Source organism: Ranitomeya variabilis, chromosome 1, assembly GCF_051348905.1.
Source record: "Ranitomeya variabilis isolate aRanVar5 chromosome 1, aRanVar5.hap1, whole genome shotgun sequence".
NCBI classification, from domain to species: Eukaryota; Metazoa; Chordata; class Amphibia; order Anura; family Dendrobatidae; genus Ranitomeya; species Ranitomeya variabilis.
Genome location: NC_135232.1, coordinates 361,558,600 through 361,579,681, shown reverse-complemented (window position 1 = coordinate 361,579,681; position 21,082 = coordinate 361,558,600). Strand labels below are relative to the sequence as shown.

General features: G+C 43.7%; 1 protein-coding gene across 2 annotated transcripts in view; it reads right to left on the bottom strand.

Moving 5' to 3' along the window:
* IPO4 (importin 4) overlaps window positions 1-21,082 on the bottom strand; it is a 359,020-nt gene that overhangs the window by 2,843 nt on the left and 335,095 nt on the right. For both annotated transcript variants that reach the window (XM_077248938.1, XM_077248939.1), the window contains exon 29: window positions 8,199-8,268. In XM_077248938.1, coding sequence (XP_077105053.1) covers window positions 8,199-8,268 — 70 coding nt within the window. The remainder of the gene's footprint in view (window positions 1-8,198; window positions 8,269-21,082) is intronic.

Here is a 21,082-nt window from a genome sequence, read left to right as displayed (position 1 = left end):
CTGGACCAGAGCATGGTGAGTAATCCACAGTTAAAAAAAAATAATAATGCAACAGCGTTTTTTTGGAACTGGAAAACCCCTTAAAATGTACAGCCCACTATAACCCTTTTTCATACAGCCTGTAATGGCACATGCTTGGGATGCCCCTGCATGAGCCACATGTATTTGAATTAACCACATGTAATACATTTCCATGAAGAGGTAGTTTAAAGAACTTAACGGGGTTTTCCCACAAAAAAAGTACTGTATATACTCGTGTATAAGCAGAGTTTTTCAGCACTTTTTTGTGTGCTGAAAACGTCGACCTCGGCATATACACGAGTCATTGTCCCAGGAGAAGGTGGATAGCGGGAGAAGCGGATCTGCGGGTCACAGGAGGCAGGAGCCTGTGCCCGCTGCTAAAGAGAAATGAATATTCACTGCACACGCGCACAGTAAGGGTATGTTTCCACGTTCAGGAAACGCTGCGTTTTTGACGCTGCGTTTTTCCGCAGCGTCCAGATGTTACAGCATAGTGGAGGGGATTTCATGAAATCCCGACTCCACTATGCGTTAAAAAACGCATGCGTTTTTGCCGCGAAAACGCATGCGCAGTGCGTTTTTTCAAAACGCAGCATGTTGCTACAATGAGCAAAACACGCAGGCACACCGCAGGTGACCTGCCAGTGACCTCAGGTGCAGTTTTGGTCAGGATTTTACTTGCATAAAATCCTGACCAAATCCTGAAGCAAGCCTGAACGTGGACACATACCCTTACAGCTGCAGCCGCCGGCTTCCAGCAGCTGCTGGGCTATCATGGATGACCACTCATTAAGGTAATGAATATTCACACCTCTCCACTCCCATAGGCGTGGAGAGAGGTGAATATTCATTACTTTAATGAGCAGGGACATGTGATCACTCAGCCGGAAGAGCTGCTGGCACCGGAACGAGATGCAGCGAGGGAAGGTAAGTAGGATCATTTTTTTTTTTTCGTTTTATAGGGATGGGGAGCCATGCATACAAGAACAGGGATGGGGAGCCAAGTAGACAAGGACAGGGATGGGGAGCTATGCAGACAAGGACAGGGATGAGGTGCCATGGAAACAAGGACAGAGATGGCGAGCCATGCAGACAAGGATGGGGATGAGGAACCATGCATATCAGGATAGCGATGAGGAGACAATGCATACCCGGCTTATAATCGAGTCAATAGTTTCCCCAGTTTTTCGTTGTAAAATTAGGTGTCTCGGCTTTTACTCGGATCGGCTTATACACGAGTATATACAGTACATTTTAATTAAGTAAATCTTTGAATAAAAATTAAGTTCCAAAATTGGATGTGTTAAAAAACAATGTTCCTGTGCTGAGGAAATCTTATACACTGTGTTCCAAATTATTATGCACAAAGAGTTTAAGAGTGATAAGGTTAAAAAAATGTTGTTTGTCATTTAGGGTATGTGCACACGTCAGGATTTCTTGCAGAAATTTCCTGAAGAAAAACGGAAATTTTCTGCAAGAAATCCGCATTTTTTTTTTTGCGTTTTTTTCCCGTTTTTTTTTTTTTTCGCGTTTTTCTTAGCATTTTGTAAGCGAAATTAGCTTGCAGAATGCTAAAGTTTTCCAAGGTATCTGTAGCATCGCTTGGAAAACTGACAGGTTGGTCACACTTGTCAAACAGTGTTTGACAAGTGTGACCAACTTTTTACTATAGATGCTGCCTATGCAGCATCAATAGTAAAAGATAGAATGTTTAAAAATAATTAAAAAAAATAAAAAAAATGGTTATACTCACCTGCAGACCGCCGATCTCCTCAGAGGCGTCCGTTCCTATAGATGGGGCGTGCAGGACCTTCGGTGACGTCACGGTCACATGAGCGGTCATGCGACCAATCACAAGACCGCGACGTCATCCCAGGTCCTTCACACAGAGCATCTATAGGAACGGAAGAGACAGCATGCAGCGCTGAGAGGCGGGAACACTCCGGGGGCCATCAGAGGGTGAGTATATGACTATTTTTTATTTTAATTCTTTTTTTTACCAATTATATGGTGCCCAGTCCGTAGAGGACAGTCTCCTCTCCTCCACCCTGGGTACCAACCGCACATGATCCGCTTACTTCCTGCATGGTGGGCACAGCCCCGTGCGGGAAGTAAGCAGATCAATGCACTCCTAGGTGTGCGGAATCCCCGCAATTCCGCATTTTTAATGAACATGTTGCTTTTTTTTCCGCAATGCGATTTTTTCGCGGAAAAAAATGCAACATTTGCACAAGAAATGCGGAATACACTGTAAATAATAGGAGGCATATGTAAGCTTTTTTTTCGCGTTTTTATCACGTTTTTATAGCGAAAAAACGTGAAAAAAACGCGAAAAATACTGAACGTGTGCACATGGCCTTAAACTCATTGATGGTGATGTGTGTCAGGGCTCTTTATATCACTGAAAGCAATTGCAGATACCTGTGCAAATTAGTTTGGCAGGTGTGTCCAAATAAAGGCAAGACTACTTAAGAAGGCTGTTCCACATTATTAAGCAGCCTACATTTTTTGCCAAAATGGGAAAGAAAAAGGATGTGTCGGCTGCTGAGAAGCAACAAATTGTGGAGTATTTAGGTCAAGGCATGACTACAATCAACATTGCAAAGACACTTCATCGTGATCATTGCACAGTCAAGAAGTATGTAGCTGATTCCCAGCACACACGTGTGCGTGCTGATAAGGAAAAATTGAGGACTCTTTCCAAAAGGCAATTGCGTAAGGTTAAAAGAGCAGCTGCAAAAATGCCTTGTCATAGCAGCAGACAAGTTTTTGAAGCTGCTGGTGCCTCCATCGTCCCCAGAACAACAAGATGCAGGGTCCTTCAGAGGTTTGCAGCTGTGCGTAAGCCATCCTGTCGACCACCTCTATCCACTGCAACAAGCAGAAACGGCTCCAGTGGGCCAAACGATACATGAAGACTGACTTCTAAACTGTTTTGTCCACCGATGAGTGCCGTTTAACGCTCGATGGTCCAGATGGATGGAGTGGAGGATGGACACCCCATGAAAACACGGCTAAGGCGCCAACAAGGAGGAGGTGGAGTAATGTTTTGGGCTGGAATCATGGGGAGAGAGATTGTCGGCCCCTTTATGATCCCTGAAGGGGTAAAGATGAACTCCATAATCTATGTGGAGTTTCTAAAACAACACTTCCTGCCATGGTTCAAGAGGAAGAACCGTGCTTTCTGCAGCAAGATCATTTTCATGCATGATAATGCACCGTCTCATGCTGCAAAAAACACATCTGCATCTCTGGCTGCTATGGGCATAAAAGAGGACAAACTTATGGTGTGGCCACCATCTTCCCCTGACCTCAACCCCATTGAGAACCTCTGGAGCATCATCAAAAGGAGTGTCTATGATGGCGGGAGGCAGTTCACATCTAAGCAACAGCTCTGGGAGGGTATTCTGTCCACGTGCAAAACAATTGAAGCAGAAACCATCCAAAAACTGACAAATTCAATGGACGAGAGAGTTCAGAAGCTTCTTTTGAACAAGGGGTCCTACATGCAAATGTAACATCACCTAGAATAAAGTTTTCACTTGAAAACTGTTTGATTTCATTTTGTAATAAGCTGATAATGCTTATAACTTCACAATTGACCATTTTTTTGTTCAAAATAAAAAAAAAAAGGTTGAAAACTCTGCTGTGCATAATTTGGAACATGCATTTTGAGTGTATTTTTTTAAAAGATACGGTTTTCATAGGCAGTTTTTTCCAAAACATTGCAATTATACTAGAATAGTAGATGACTGGAAAATAACAATGACTGCAATTCAGATAGGTAATTTAGAGAAAATATGAGGAAATATTATTTGCATAATAATTTGGAACACAGTGTAAATGTGCCCCTGCTATGTACTGTGTAATGGGAGTTCATGACCATTCAAAGATGCTCCACTTCATGGACTGAACATACCACAACTCCTGGCTAGAGGAGAAAGCAAAAGAGTATACAGACAGGATAGCACAGGATCACAGCTGATGCTTTCGATGAGGTAAAATATGTTTTTAAACAGGAAGTTAATTTTTTCACCTTACAGAAAGCGGCAGTTGTGATCCCATGCTGTCCTGTCAGTATAATCTCGGTTGCTTCCTCTCCTGCCCAGGAAATGTGGTATGTGTCGGCCATGTTCCTGTACGGTCAGACACAGTCCTAATTGGGGCCCCACCACAAAAAAAATAAATTTCAGCGGTGTCACAAGAGCATATCTCACCACTTTGCAGTCCTTGCAAAGTAGTTTTGCCCCTATTGAAGCCCATTAATGCACTAAGGTACTCCTCTCATGGCCCCCATAAAGTATGATGCCAATGAAAGTGTCCTCCACACACAGCATGATACCCCCCATTGAATTCCTCCACACACACAGTTGGACCCTACAGCAGTGTTTCTCAACTCCAGTCCTCAAGACCCCACAACAGGTCATGTTTTCAGGATTTCCTTAGTATTGCATAGGCGATGGAATTAATGCTTGAGCAGGTGATTAAATTATCACCTGTGCAATACTAAGGAAATCCTGAAAACGTGACCTGTTGTGGGGTCTTGAGGACTTGAGTTGAGAAACACTGCCCTACAGTATCTCCCTGCAAAGTAGGATCTCCCCACTAGTAACCCAAACACAGTACCCCCACACAGGCCTCCATTCAGTATGATGGACCCCACACAACCCTCCACATTGTATAATGGCTCAAAAACATAAGCTCCCACAGCACTCCAAAAGCCCTACAAATAGTATGATGGCCTCCCACAACACTCCAAATGGTATAATGGCCTCCCAGAACCCTCCAAATGGTATCAAGGCCTCCCAGAGCCCTCCAAATGGTATGATGGCCTCCCACAGCCCTCCAAATGGTATGATGGCCTCCCACAGCCCTCTAAATGGTATGATGGCCTCCCCCAGCCCTCCAAAAGGTATGATGGCCTCCCCCAGCCCTCCAAATGGTATGATGGCCTCCCCCAGACCTCCAAATGGTATGATGGCCCCTGACAAAACTCTTCAAACAGTATAATAGCCCCCTCTAGGTACTCAATTTAAAAAAAACAACTCACCTTTCCCTGTTCCCTTGTTTCTCCGGTCTCTGTACTGTGTGGTCTGAAGCTCTGCACAGTGGTCATAACGCATTGCTCCCATGTCGCTGAGACATGAAACACACAGGGAGAATGATGGAGGAGGTTGCTGACAACTCCCTGTTCCATTATTGCTTTCAATTTTATCCACACCCAGGATATGGATACAGTTCAAAGTGTGACGCTGGCTACACGGGCCCTATAGCACCTGCATGGTCTGCCACTATCAGCTGTACTCCACTGCATAGCACATAGCAGGGGCACATTTTTAAGATTATTTCTTTTTAACACATCCAATTGCGGAACTTATTAGAGTAGGTGCACAGTAAACGCTGAGGGTTGGATGCAGCATACAACCCACAGCGTCTAGATGTTACAGCATAGTGGACGGAACTTCAAGAAATCCCATGCCCACTATGCGTGCACCGCCGCGCAGGATCACTCGTGGAGATGGACATGTGGTGCGTCTTTCCAGACCGCAGCACGTAAATTTATCTTGCAGGGACGCAAGTCTCTGTAAGATAAATCTCACCCATACAATGTATTGGATGCAGTGATTCCACACCGTTCAATGAACACATGCAGAATCACCTGTGTTCAAAAGCCGGCAGCGCTTTGGACGAAGAGGGCATGTGCTGCATCCAAAGCACTGCCAATTACTGACCGTGTGCACACACCATTATTCCCAAATCTATTGATTAAAATGTACTTTGTTAGTGGGAAAATCCCTTTAACTTTTAATCAGGAAATTGACACAACTTTCATATTTCATGTTAAAATAGTTGGCTGTGCTGAGAAAACCAAAGAGCATACACATAAATATACATCACAATATCTAATGCCATCAGCTTTCTAAAATAATTTACTGCAGCTAAAGTGGAATCAAAGGGAACTTGTCACCCCCAAGGGCATTTTTAAGTAAAAGAGCCACCTTCAGCAGCACTAAGGCTGCATTCTGTGAAGGTGGCTCTTATGTTTCTGATCCCTAGTAACATTGAAATATTGACTTTTATAAATTGCGCCCCATACCTGTATTGAGTCCCAGTGGTATGGTATCTCCCCCTTTCAGCAGCCTCCCAGCAGTCGATCATCCCCCTCTTGCGTCTGTGCGCCACCTCCTGTGTTGCTGTTACATGCCCGGCGCCTGCGCTGTACCAACAGATCTCGGGCATGCGCAGTGCATGCTGCCCGGGAACTGATATCAGGCTATCGCGCCTGCGTGTTCCGGAGGCCCCAGATCCCGCCCCGCAGTGTGTTTTGAAGTATTCACACTGCGGGGCTGGGAATCTGGTGCCTGTGCAGTGGAGCGGGTCACCATGCTCCATTGAAGAAGGAAACGGGGAGACACCATACCTCTGCGACTCAATACAGGTATGTGGCGCAATTTATAAAAGTCAATATTTCAGTGTTACTAGGGATCAGAAACATAAGTGCCACCTTCATAGAATGCAGCCTTAGTGCTACTGAAGGTGGCTCTTTTACAAGGAGCACAGAGATGAATGTCCAACAGAGCGTAAACTCGGCAAGCACCATCTATTTTCTCCCTGCCAAAAATGCATTGTTAAAAGCCAGGGCATATCCTGCTTTATAATTATTATATGGATCAGTGACTGTGCATTGTATGTCAGAAGAGAATTACAGAAATATACATACAGACATTATCAGACTTGAACTTAAATGCCTTACTTGCAGGTTTGTTTGTTTTTTGTTTTGGAAGGAAAACGGTCTTGTAGGTAGGTGGTGAATAGGGGCCACAGAATCACAATCAGTATTCTCTGCTTTCCTGGTTTTTGTCCCTCAATTCACAAATGTTGGGATGAAAGTATTGAGGCCACTAAGTGGTATTGTAATGAGCAGTAAAAGTATGATAAATATTATAGAAATATTACAGAACCTGCAAATTAAGGGTTTCTGTAAAATGTGTCCGGATCCCAGAATTCCAAGCGGCGGAAGTTCACCGACCTCCATATTGGGACACCCAAGTGATGGGTATCTCAAAATGGAAACTGCTGGTGGTACTAGCCTCTTGCGCGGTACCAACAGAGCAACACCGTCGCACCACACACACACTGTATACGCCGTACGCACCACACACAGTATACGCCGTATGCACCACACACACATACACTATACGCACCACACATACACACTGTATATGCCGTACGCACCACACACACACATACACTATACGCACCACACACACACTGTATACGCCATACGCACCACACATACACACGCACTGTATATGCCGTACGCACCACACACACACTGTATTCGCCGTACGCAGCCTCTTGCGCGGTACCACCAGCAGAACACCGTCGTGAACAGCCGAATGATTCACTGACGGCCATCTTTGTACAGGAGGAGTGCATACGCAGTTTTAATATGACCGCCGCTATCGGTCTGCACAAAGATGGCGGCGGTCTGATTTACTGTGCCTGCGCGAGTTCTGCGCAGGAGCAGTGAATCATTCGGCTGACCTCGGCTGCAGATGCGAGACGTGTCTACAGGCAGAGGAAGCCGGTCACATTAAAGGGGTTTTCCCACGAACGAAAGTTAATTTTAAAAATTGTCTGTGTCTGACCATGTATGGAGCATACCATATCTCCAGGGCAGGGGAGGAAGCAAAAGACAATGCTGACATTACAGCAGGGGGATCACAGAGGATTTCTTTTGTCAGGTAAAATACATCACTGACTGTTTTTAAACAATATTTTACCTCACAAAATGTATCTTCTGCGATCAAAGCGCACAGGGGTGAGAGAGCCAGAGCACAGGAGGAGACCACTCAAACGGGACAGCACATGAGGGGAGAACACAGCACAGGAAGAAGAAAGACAGCAGACAAGTGGGATAGCACATGGGGTAGACAGGTCAAAGAAGAGAGCACAGACAGGAGAAGTCAGCACATGGGGAAAGAGAGAGTGGATAGGTGGGTGAGCACATGGGGGGAGAGATTCTCAATGCTGCAAAGCCTGCCCCCATTGTGACATTACCGCCCTCCCGATGCAATAGCATCGGGCCACCATCTAGTTGTTTTATAGGTAGCAAATCTTCCTCATTAGCAATTTGCAACAGAGTTGGCATAGAAAAAAAAATACAGTCTTACCTGGTTTAATCTCTTTCGTTCCTAACACATGACCAAATATTCTTGCAATGTCATTAACGTGTGCAACAACCTGAATTGAAGAATCAGAGGTCATAAAAGAAAAGGCAGGCATTCTGTGTACATAGGATTTCAACTGAAAAAACATGTTAGCTTCCTTTCCATGGAGCAAACACCTGCAATTAAGCAGATTTTACCCTCACAGGGTGGTTCTCCTGCTGCAGACATATTATTTCAACAAGAGACTACTTGACCCGCAGTCAGCAGCTTGATAAACATGACCACATCTTGTGGCTCCAGTTAGACAAGTATTTCCACACTCAAGAATCAACACCAAAAAAACACCCCGCACTTCGACATTCCACACAACTAAATGAAAAGTCATCGGTTGTAACATTTAGTAGTGTTAAATCAGTATTTTAGCTATGCCAACTATACCTATCAATGGAAAATGTTCAGTATCTCCTCACAAAGATTATTTTGCAAAAGCACAAAAAGGAGCATATAATTCCACTTAGCAACTGTTCACAAGATGAACAAGAGAGGCTCAGGTAAAAATTCACAACTACAATTGTCTGAATGGAAATAAAATAGTTTGGACTCTGTACCAAGGTTTTCCACATTCATGCAAGAAATTATCACTATATCCCATAAATGAAATGTTTCACAAAAAACTGTCAAATACACTTTGCGTTTCACTTCCTTACCATTTTTAAAAGGGAACAAGTCACCTCCAGAAACACTGTGTACCTGCAGATAGAGTGGTCACAGGAGGCAGGGTAGCTGCTTCAGGAGGCCAGCAGGGGCAGGAGCGAGGAAATGCTGCGGTGCCTGGGATCTCAGAAGGTGTCGGCACCGATGAGCAGAGTCCATATTCTTAATGATATCCTTGCTGTGGGCTTTGGGAAAATGGCTGCTGGGGGCCATGGAGACAACCCTGCCTTCTATGACCCAGCTCCACCCCCACCAGCCCCCGGTAAGCTCACTTCGGATTTTAACCCCTTCACCCCGAAGCCTGTTTTCACCTAAGTGACAGGGCCAATTTTTACAATTCTGACCACTGTCACTTTATGAGGTCATAACTCTGAAACGCTTCAACGGATCCTGGTGATTCTGACATTGTTTTCTCGTGACATATTGTACTTCATGATAGTGGTAAAACTTCTTCGATATGACTTGCATTTATTTGTGAAAAAAAAAAAATTGTCGAAAATTATGAAAATTTAGCAATTTTCAAACTTTTAGTCTTCATGCCCTTAAATTAGAGAGTTATATCACATAATATAGTTAATAAACAACATTTCCCACATGTCTGCTTTACATCAACACAATTTTGGAAACATAATTTTTTTTTGTTAGGGAGTTATAAGGGTTAAAAGTTGACCAGCGATTTCTCATTTTTGCAACAAAATTTGCAAAACAATTTTTTTTACGGACCACCTCACACTTGAAGTGACTTTGAGGGGTCTATATGACAGAAAATGCCCAAAAGTGACACCATTCTAAAAACTGCACCCCTCAAGGTACTCAAAACCACATTCAAAAAGTTTATTAACCCCCTCAGGTGCTTCACAGGAATTTTTGGAATGTTTAAAAAAAATTGAACATTAACTTTTTTTTCACAAAATTTTTACTTCAGATCCAATTTGTTTTATTTTACCAAGGGTAACAGGAGAAATTGGACCACAAAAGTTGTTGTACAATTTGTCCTGAGTACGCCGATACCCCACATGTTGGGGTAAACCATTGACTGGGCACATGGCAGAGCTCAGAAGGGAAGGAGCGCCATTTGACTTTTCAATGCAAGATTTGCTGGAATTGAGATCGGAACCCATGGCTCGATTGGAGAGCCCCTGACGTGCCTAAACAGTGGAAACCCCCACAAGTGACACCATTTTGGAAAGTAGACCCTCTAAGGAACTAATCTAGATGTGTGGTGAGCACTTTGAACCTCTAAGTGCTTCACAGAAGTTTATAATGTAGAGCTGTAAAAAAAAATTCATATTAATTTTCACAAAAAATGATCTTTTTGCCTTAAATTTTTTCTTTTCCCAAGGGTAACAGGATAAATTGGACCCCAAAAGTTGTTGTGCAATTTGTCCTGAGTACGCTGATACTTCATATATGGGGATAAACCACTGTCTGAGCGCATGGCAGAGCTCGGAAGGGAAGGAGCGCCGTTTGACTTTTCAATGCAAAATTGGCTGGATTTGAGATCGGACGCCATGTTGCGTTTGGAGAGCCCCTGACGTGCCTAAACAGTGGAAACCCCCCACAATGGACCCCATTTTGGAAAGAAGACCCCCTAAGGAACTTATCTAGATGTGTGGTGAGCACTTTTAACCCCCAATTGTTTCACTAAAGATTAGAATGTAGCGCTGTGAAAATTAAAAAAAATAATTTTTTCTTTCCACAAAATGATGTTTCAGCCCGCAATTTTTTTTTCCCAAGGGTAACAGGAGAAATTGGACCACAAAAGTTGTTATCCAATTTGTCCTGAGTACGCTGATACCCCATATATGGGGGGGAACCACTGTTTGGGCGCACGGCAGAGCTCGGAAGGGAAGGAGAGCCATTTGGAATGCAGACTTAGATGGAATGGTCTGCAGGCGTCATGTTGCATTTGCAGAGCCCCTGATGTACCTAACAGTAGAAACCCCCCAAAAGTGACCCCATATTGGAAACTAGACCCCCCAATGAACTTATCTAGATGTGTTGTGAGAACTTTGAACCAACAAGTGTTTCACTACAGTTTATAACGCAGAGCCGTGAAAATAAAAAATATTTTTTTTTGCACGAAAATGATATTTTAGCCCCCACATTTTTATTTTCCCAAGGGTAACAGGAGAAATTGGACCCCAAAAGTTGTTGTCCAACTTGTCCTGAGAACGCTGATACCCCATATGTTGGGGGGGACCACTGTTTGGGAGCACAGGAGAACTCGGAAGGGAAGGAGCACTGTGTTAGTTTTTCAAAGCAGAATTGGCTGGAATTGAGATCAGACGCCATGTCGCGTTTGGAGAGCCCCTGATGTGCCTAAACAGTGGAAACCCCCAATTATAACTGAAACCCTAACCCCAGCCCTAACCCCAACCTTAACCCCAGCCCTAACCCTAGCCCCAACCCTAGCCCTAGCCCTAACCCTAATGGGAAAATGGAAATACATACATTTTTTCAAATTTTATTATTTTTCCCTAACTAAGGGGGTGATGAAGGGGGGTTTGATTTACTTTTATAGCGTTTTTTTGGCGGAATTTTATGGTTGGCAGCCGTCACACACTAAAAGACGCTTTTTATTACAAAAAATAGTTTTTGCATCACCACATTTTGAGAGCTATAATTTATCCATATTTTGGCCCACAGAGTCATGTGAGATCTTGTTTTTTGCAGAACGAGTTGACGTTTTTATTGGTACCATTTTCGGGCACATGACTTTTTTTATTGCTTTTTATTCCGATTTTTGGGAGGCGGAATGAACAAAAACCAGCAATTCCTGAAATTCTTTTAGGGGGGGCGTTTATAGCATTCCACGTGTGGTAAAATTGATAAAGCAGCTTTATTCTTCAGGTCAGTACGATTACAGCTATACCTCATTTATGTAATTTTTTTATGTTTTGGCGCTTTTTCACAATAAAAACTTTTATATAAAAAAATAATTGTTTTTGCATCGCTTTATTCTGAGAGCTATAACTTTTTTATTTTTCTGTTGATGATGCTGTATGGCGGCTTTTTTTTTGCGGGACAAGATGACGTTTTCAACGGTACCATGGTTATTTATATCCGTCTTTTTGATCGCATGTTATTCCACTTTTTGTTCGCCTGTATGATAATAAAGCGTTTTTTGCCTTGTTTTTTATTTTATTTTTTTGCGGTGTTCACTGAAGGGGTTAACTAGTGGGATAGTTTTATAGAGCGGGTCGTTACGGACGCGGCGATACCAAATATGTGTACTTTTATTGTTTTTTTTTTATTTACAAAAATAAATGGATTTACTGGGAAATGGTTTTTTTTTCTTTATTTGGGGATTTTTTTATTTTATTTTTTATACATTGTATTTTTTTTTTTTTACTGTTTACTATTGTCCCAGGGTGGGACATCACTGTTTTAGATCAGATCGTTGATCTGACAGTGTGCATAGCATAGTACTAGTACTGCGGCTGGCACAAATGCAGTGCCGGCAGCGCCGTACTAGTACGGCGAATGGCGCGAAGGGGTTAAGAAGCACCCCCATTATCCTCCCAAATTTGGAGGAAAAAAGTGTGTCTTATAATCCAAAAAATACGGGGTATCTTGACTTTTTTTTGTGTAGTTTTAATTATTTAGTTTAAAGAGATTGTCCGCTCTTCTGATAAAAGTCTGCAGGTCCCATATGTGACTTCAGATTCCTGAGACCTTGAGTTTACAATGCGCACACTGTCAGATTCTCGGGTGTTGCATAGCAATTTGCATACTTCTGGCCATAGTAGACTAGACGTGCTCGGCTTCACTCAATACAAGTGAAATGAGCAAGGTCGAGCACGTCTAGATGACATGTGACTGCATCTACGCAAATCGCATACTTGCTCTCCGTTGGCAATACTGGAGAATTCGGATATTGAAAACTGTAATTCTTTTTAAAAATTTTCTTCAAATTTCCAGTATTTTAAAAAAATAAAAATAAAAATATCGACCTAAATTTACCATCAACCCCTTCACCCCCAAGCCTTTTTTCACCTTCATGACCAGGACAATTTTTTCAATTCTGACCAGAGTCACATTATGTGGGGATAACTCTGGAACACTTCAACGTATCCCACTGATCCGGAGAATGTTTTTAATCCCTTAACCCCCAAGGGTGATTTGCACGTTAATGACCAGGCCAATTTTGACAATTCTGACCACTGTCCTTTTATGGGGTTATAACTCTGGAACGCTTCAACGGATCCCGGTGATTCTGACACTGTTTTCTCATGACATATTGTACTTCATGATAGTGGTACATTTTCTTTGATATTACTTGCATTTATTTGTGAAAAAAACACACAGAAATTTGGTGAAAATTTTGCAATTTTCCCACTTTGAGTTTTCATGCCCTTAAATCACGGAGATGTGTTACACAAAATACCTAGTAAGTAACATTTCCCACATGTCTACTTTACATCAGCACGATTTTGGAAACATTTTATTTTGTTAGGAAGTTATAAGGGTTAAAAGTTGACCAGCGATTTCTCATTTTTACAACACCATTTATTTTTAGGGACCACCTCACATTTGAAGTCACTTTGAGGGGTCTATATGATAGAAAATACCAAAAAGTGACACCATTCTAAAAACGGCACCGCTCAAGGTGCTTAAAACCACATTTAAGAAGTTTATTAACCCTTCTGGTGCTTCACGAGTATTTTTGGAAGGTTTAAAAAAAAAAAAAAAAACATTTAACTTTTTTTTCACAAAAATATTATTCAGATCCAATTTGTTTTATTTTACCAAGGGTAACAGGAGAAATTGGATGCCAAAAGTTGTTGTACAATTAGTCCTGAGTACGCCGATACCCCATATGTGGAGGTAAACCACTGTTTGGGCGCATGGCAGAGCTCAGAAGGGAAGGAACCCCATTTGACTTTTCAATGCAAAATTGGCTAGAATTGAGATGGGACGCCATGTGGCGTTTGGAGAGCCCCTGATGTGCCTAAACAGGGAAACCCCCCCACAAATGACACCATTTTGGAAAGTAGACCCCGTAAGGAACTTATCTAGATGTGTGTTGAGCACTTTGAATCCCCAAATGCTCCACAGAAGTTTATAATGTAGAGCAGTAAAATTAAAAAATCAATCATTTTTTTTCAAAAAAATGATATTTTCGCCCCCAATTTTTTTATTTTCCCAAGAGTAACAGAAGAAACTGGACCCCAACATTTGTTATGCAATTTGTCCTGAGTACGTTGATACCCCATATGTGGGGGTAAACCACTGTTTGGGCGCATGGCCGAGCTCAAAAGGGAAGGAGCGCCATATGACTTTTCAATACAAAATTGGCTGGAATTGAGATAGGACACCATGTCGTGTTTGGAGAGCCCCTGATGTGCCTAAACAGGGGAAAACCCCCCCACAAGTGACACCATTTTGGAAAGTAGACCCCCTAAGGAACTTATCTAGATGTGCGGTGTGCTCTTTGAAGCCCCAGTTGTTTCACTAAAGTTTATAATGTAGAGCCATGAAAGTTAAAAAATCATTTATTTTTTTCCCACAAAAATGATTTTTTAGCCCCCAGTGTGGTATTTTCCCAAGGGTAACGGGAGAAATTGGACCCCAAAAGTCGTTGTGCAATTTGTCCTAAGTACGCTGATACCCCATATGTGGGGGTAAACCACTGTTTGGGCGCACAACAGAGCTGGGAAGGGAAGGAGCAAAGTTTTACTTTTTCAACGCAGAATTGGATGGAATTGAGATCGGACGTCATGTTGCATTTGCAGAGCCCCTGATGTGCCTAAACAGTGGAAAACCCCCAATTCTAACTCCAACCTTAACCTCAACACACCCCTAACCCTAATCTCAACCCCACCCCTAACCCCAACACACCCCTAACCCGAACACACCCCTAACCCTAATCCCAACCATAACCCTAACCCAACTATAAACGCAATCCAAGCCCTAACCCCAAATCTAGCCCCAACCCTAACCCTAATGGAAATACTTTTTTATTTTATTATTTTTCCCTAACTAAGGCGGTGATAAAGGGGGATTTTATTTACTATTTATAGCGGGTTTTAATGTTTGGCAGCTGTCTCACACTAAAAGGCGCTTTTTAATGCAAAAAATATTTTTTGAGTTACCACATTTTGAGAGCTAGAATTTTTCCATATTTGAGAGCTAGAATTTTTCCATATTTTGGTCCACAGTCATGTGAGGTCTTGTTTTTTGCGGGACAAGATGACGTTTTCAGCGGTGCCATGTTTATTTATATCCGTCTTTTTGATCGCGTGCAGGCCTAAGCAGGTGCTTGTAAGCCACATTCCTGCAGGACCTGGAAGGACCCCCGCGGCCATCTTGGATCCGGTGCCTGCAGGGAGGAGACAGGAGACGACGCACGGAACAACGGGATCACATCGTGATGCTCCGAGGGTCTCAGGGAAGCACGCAGGGAGCCCCCTCCCGGCGTGATGCTTCCCTATGCCACTGGAACGCTGCGATTATGTTTGATCGCAGTGTTCCGGGGGTTAATGTGCCGTGAGCGGTCTGTGATAATTAGCTGACACCCGGCCACACTCCCCCTGTGAGCGCGGCTAACCACCTATGATGTGCTATCCCGTCCATGGGAATTAAGTCCCAGGTCACCACGACGGGATAGTACGTCCAATGGCAGAAAGGGGTTAAGGAACATGTTGTACTTCATGACTGTGCTAAATAGTAGTCAAAATTATTTGCATTTATTAAAATATCAAAAATTTTACACAAAAAAATGAAAATTTAGCAATTTTCAAACTTTGAATTTTTATGCACTTAAACCAGATACAGTGCCTTGCGAAAGTATTAGTCCCCCAGGAACTTTTCAACCTTTTCCCACATATCAAGCTTCAAACATAGATACCAAATATAAATTTTTGGTGAAGAATCAAGAAGTGGAACATAATTGTGAAGTTGAACGAAATTTATTGGTTATTTTTAAATTTTTGAGGAAATTTTGTGGAAATTCGAGGGACCCAATTTCTCTCTCCTTTGATGTGCGATCACTTCAGAGGAGAGAGAAATTAAATGGAAAATCAGACTTTTTTTTGCGGTCGCCGTTATACCGTTAATAACGGCGATCGCAATACTGGGGTCAGTAAAAACCGACCCGAATCATGTTCTCTGGGGGTAGCCGAGACCCCGGTGAAATTCCAACTCTGGGGGGCGCTATACACTTTTTCCACAGCGCTGTTAAATAACGGTACTGTGGTTTAATTGCAGCCGTGAAAACGCGTATCAGCGGTCGTTAAGGAGTTTAACAATTTTTTGTTAGGAAGTTAGAAGGGTTAACAGTTAATCAATTTTATATTTTTCCAGCAAAAATTTCCAAACTATTTTTTTAGGGACCACATCATATTGAAAGTGACTTGAAGGGGACTGCGTCAAATACCCAAGTGACACCATTCTAAAAACTGCACCCTTCAAAGTGCTCTAAACCATATTCAAGAAGATTATTATCCCTTTAGGTGCTTCACAGGAAATAAAGCAATTTTGAAAGAAAAAATGAACATTTTAATTTTTCCCCACAAAAATATTGCTTTAACCCCTTCCCGACCCATGACGCCTATGCGGCGTCATGGAATGATCGCATCCCTGCAGATCGGGTGAAAGGGTTAATTCCTATTTTACCCGATCTGCAGGGAGAGGGGGAGTTGTACTTCAGCCTAGGGGGGGTGGCTTTGCCCCCACGTGGCTACGATCGCTCTGATTGGCTGTTGAAAGTGCAACAGCCAATCAGAGCAATTTGCAATATTTCACCTATGAAAATGGTGAAATATTGCAATCCAGCCATGGCCGATGCTGCAATAGCATCTGCCATGGCTGGAAATCATGTACTGGCCCCCCCCACCGCCCCCGATCTCCTCCCCAGTCGTCCGTTCTGTCAGGTACCCCCCTCCGTCCCCCTGTTCGCTCCCCCGTGCTCCTGTCCGCTCCCCCGTGCTCCTGTCCGCTCCCCCCGTCCTCCGATCCCCCCCCCTGTGCTCCGATCCACCCCCCCACCACCCCCTCATACTTACCGATCCTCCCGGGCGCCGCCATCTTGGAAAATGGCGGGCGCATGCTCAGTACGCCCGCCGAATCTGCAGGCTGGCAGATTCGTTACAGGTACATTTTGATCGCTGTGGTAGGTTCTACCACAGCGATCAAAATAAAAAAATAATAAATAAACACCCCCCTTTATCACCCCCATAGGTAGGGACAATAATAAAATAAAGAAAATATTTTTTTTTCTTTTACCACTAGGGTTAGGGTTAGAACTAGGGGTAGGGTTAGGGTTACGGGTAGGGTTAGGGTTATGGCATGTGCACACAGAGCGGATCGGCCGCGGATCCGCAGCGGATCGGCCGCGGATCCGCAGCGGATCGGCCGCGGATCGCAGCGGATCGGCCGCGGATCCGCAGCGGATCGGCCGCGGATCCGCAGCGGATTGGCCGCGGATCCGCAGCGGATTGGCCGCGGATCTGCAGCGGATCCGCAGCGGATTGGCCGCGGATCTGCAGCGGATTGGCCGCGGATCCGCAGCGGATTGGCCGCTGCGAATTCGAAGCAGTTTTCCATCAGGTTTACAGTACCATGTACACCTAAGGAAAACCAAATCTGCTGTGCCCATGGTGCGGAAAATTCCGTGCAGAAACGCTGCATTGTATTTTCCGCAGCATGTCAATTCTTTGTGCGGATTCCGCAGCGGTTTACACCTGTTCCTCAATAGGAATCCGCAGGTGAAATCCGCACAAAAAAACACTGGAAATCTGCTGTAAATCCGCAGGCAAAACGCAGTGCCTTTACCTGCAGATTTTTCAAAAATCGTGCAGAAAAATCTCACACGAATCCGCAACGTGGGCACATACCCTTAGGGTTAGGGTTGGAATTAGGGCTAGGGTTGGAAATAGGGTTAAGAATAGGCTTGTGGTTAGGGTTACGGATAGGGTTAGGGGTGTGTTGGGGTTACAGTTGTGGTTAGGGTTGGGATTAGGGTTACGGTTGGGATTAGGGTTAGGATTAGGGTTGGAATTAGGGTTACGGTTGTGTTGCGGTTAGGGTTGTGGTTAGGGGTGTGTTGGGGTTAGGGTTGTGATTAGGGTTATGGCTACAGTTGGGATTAGGATTAGGGGTGTGTTGGGGTAAGTGTTGAAGTTAGAATTGAGGGGTTTCCACTGTTTTAGGCACATCAGGGGTCTCCAAATGCAACATGGCGCCACCATTGATTCCAGCCAATCTTGCGTTCAAAAAGTCAAATGGTGCTCCCGCCCTTCCAAGCCCCGACGTGCGCCCAAACAGTGGTTTACCCCCACATTTGGGGTACCAGCGTACTCAGGACAAACTGGGCAACAACTGTTGGGGTCCAATTTCTCCTGTTACCCTTGCAAAAAAAAAAAATTACTTGCTAAAACATAATTTTTGAGGAAAGAACAATTATTTTTTATTTTCACGGCTCTGCGTTATAAACTTCTGTGAAGCACTTGGGGGTTGAAAGTGCTCACCACACATCTAGATAAGTTCCTTCGGGGGTCTAGTTTCCAAAATGGGGTCACTTGTGGGGTGTTTCTACTGTTTAGGCACATCAGGGGCTCTGCAAATGCAATGTGACGCCCGCAGACCATTCCATCAAAGTCTGCATTTCAAATGTCACTACTTCCCTTCCGAGCCCTGACGTGTGCCCAAACAGTGGTTTACCCCCACATATGGGGTATCAGCGTACTCACAACAAACTGGGCAACAAATATTGGGGTCCAAATTCTCCTGTTACCCTTGTGAACATAACAAATTGCTTGCTAAAACATCTTTTTTGAGGAAAGAAAAATTATTTTTTATTTTCACGGCTCTGCGTTGTAAACTTCTGTGAAGCACTTGGGGGTTGAACGTGCTCACCACACATCTAGATAAGTTCCTTGGGGGGTCTAGTTTCCAAAATGGGGTCACTTGTGGGGGGTTTCTACTGTTTAGGCATATCAGGGGCTCTGCAAACGTAACATGATGCCCGCAGACCATTCCATCAAAGTCTGCATTCCAAAACGTCACTACTTCCCTTCCGAGCCCCGGCGTGTGCCCAAACAGTGGTTTACCCCCACATATGGGGTATCAGCGTACTCAGGAGAAACTGGACAACAACTTTTGGGGTCCAATTTCTCCTGTTACTCTTGCAAAAATAAAAAAATTCTGGGCTAAAAAAATATTTTTGAGGAAAGGAAACACATTTTTTATTTTCACGGCTCTGCGTTATAAACTTCTGTGAAGCACTTGGGGGTTCAAAGTGCTCACTACACATCTAGATAAGTTCCCTTGGGGGTCTAGTTTCCAAAATGGAGTCAATTGTGGGGAGTTCCTACTGTTTAGGCACATCAGGGGCTCTGCAAACGCAACCTGACGCCCGCAGAGCATTCCATCAAAGTCTGCATTTCAAAACGTCACTACTTCCCTTCCGAACCCCGACGTGTGCCAAAACAGTGGTTTACCCCCACATATGGGGTATCATCGTACTCAGGAGAAACTGGAAAACAACTTTTGGGGTCCAATTTCTCCTATTACCCTTGGGAAAATAAAAAATTGTGGGCTAAAAAATCATTTTTGAGAAAAGAAAAATTATTTTTTATTTTCATGGCTCTGCGTTATAAACTTCTGTGAAGCACTTGGGGGTTCAAAGTGCTCACCACACATCTAGATTAGTTCCTTGGGAGGTCTAGTTTCCAAAATGGGGCCACTTGTGCGGGAGCTCCAATGTTTAGGCACACAGGGGCTCTCCAAACGCGACATGGTGTCCGCTAATGATTGGAGCTAATTTTCCATTCAAAAAGCCAAATGGCGTGCCTTCCCTTCCGAGCCCTGCCGTGCGCCCAAACAGTGGTTTACCCCCACATATGGGGTATCATCGTACTCAGGACAAACTGGACAACAACATTTGGGGTCCAATTTCTCCTATTACCCTTGGGAAAATAAAAAATTCTGGGCTAAAAATCATTTTTGAGGAAAGAAAAATTATTTTTTTATTTTCACGGCTCTGCGTTATAAACTTCTGTGAAGCACCTGGGGGTTATAAGTGTTTACTTAACGATTGGAGCTAATTTTCCATTCAAAAAGTCAAATGGCACGCCTCCCCTTCCGAGCCTTGCCGTGCACCCAAACAGTGGTTTACCCCCACATACAGGTCCTTCTCAAAAAATTAGCATATAGTGTTAAATTTCATTATTTACCATAATGTAATGATTACAATTAAACTTTCATATATTATAGATTCATTATCCACCAACTGAAATTTGTCAGGTCTTTTATTGTTTTAATACTGATGATTTTGGCATACAACTCCTGATAACCCAAAAAACCTGTCTCAATAAATTAGCATATCAAGAAAAGGTTCTCTAAATGACCTATTACCCTAATCTTCTGAATCAACTAATTAACTCTAAACACATGCAAAAGATACCCGAGGCTTTTAAAAACTCCCTGCCTGGTTCATTACTCAAAACCCCCATCATGGGTAAGACTAGCGACCTGACAGATGTCAAGAAGGCCATCATTGACACCCTCAAGCAAGAGGGTAAGACCCAGAAAGAAATTTCTCAACAAATAGGCTGTTCCCAGAGTGCTGTATCAAGGCACCTCAATGGTAAGTCTGTTGGAAGGAAACAATGTGGCAGAAAACGCTGTACAACGAGAAGAGGTGACCGGACCCTGAGGAAGATTGTGGAGAAGGACCGATTCCAGACCTTGGGGAACCTGAGGAAGCAGTGGACTGAGTCTGGCGTGTGCAGGAAATGGGCTACAGGTGCCGCATTCCCCAGGTAAAGCCACTTTTGAACCATAAACAGCGGCAGAAGCGCCTGACCTGGGCTACAGAGAAGCAGCACTGGACTGTTGCTAAGTGGTCCCAAGTACTTTTTTCTGATGAAAGCAAATTTTGCATGTCATTCGGAAATCAAGGTGCCAGAGTCTGGAGGAAGACTGGGGAGAAGGAAATGCCAAAATGCCTGAAGTCCAGTGTCAAGTACCCACAGTCAGTGATGGTGTGGGGTGCCATGTCAGCTGCTGGTGTTGGTCCACTGTGTTTCATCAAGGGCAGGGTCAATGCAGCTAGCTATCAGGAGATTTTGGAGCACTTCATGCTTCCATCGGCTGAAATGCTTTATGGAGATGAAGATTTCATTTTTCAGCACGACCTGGCACCTGCTCACAGTGCCAAAACCACT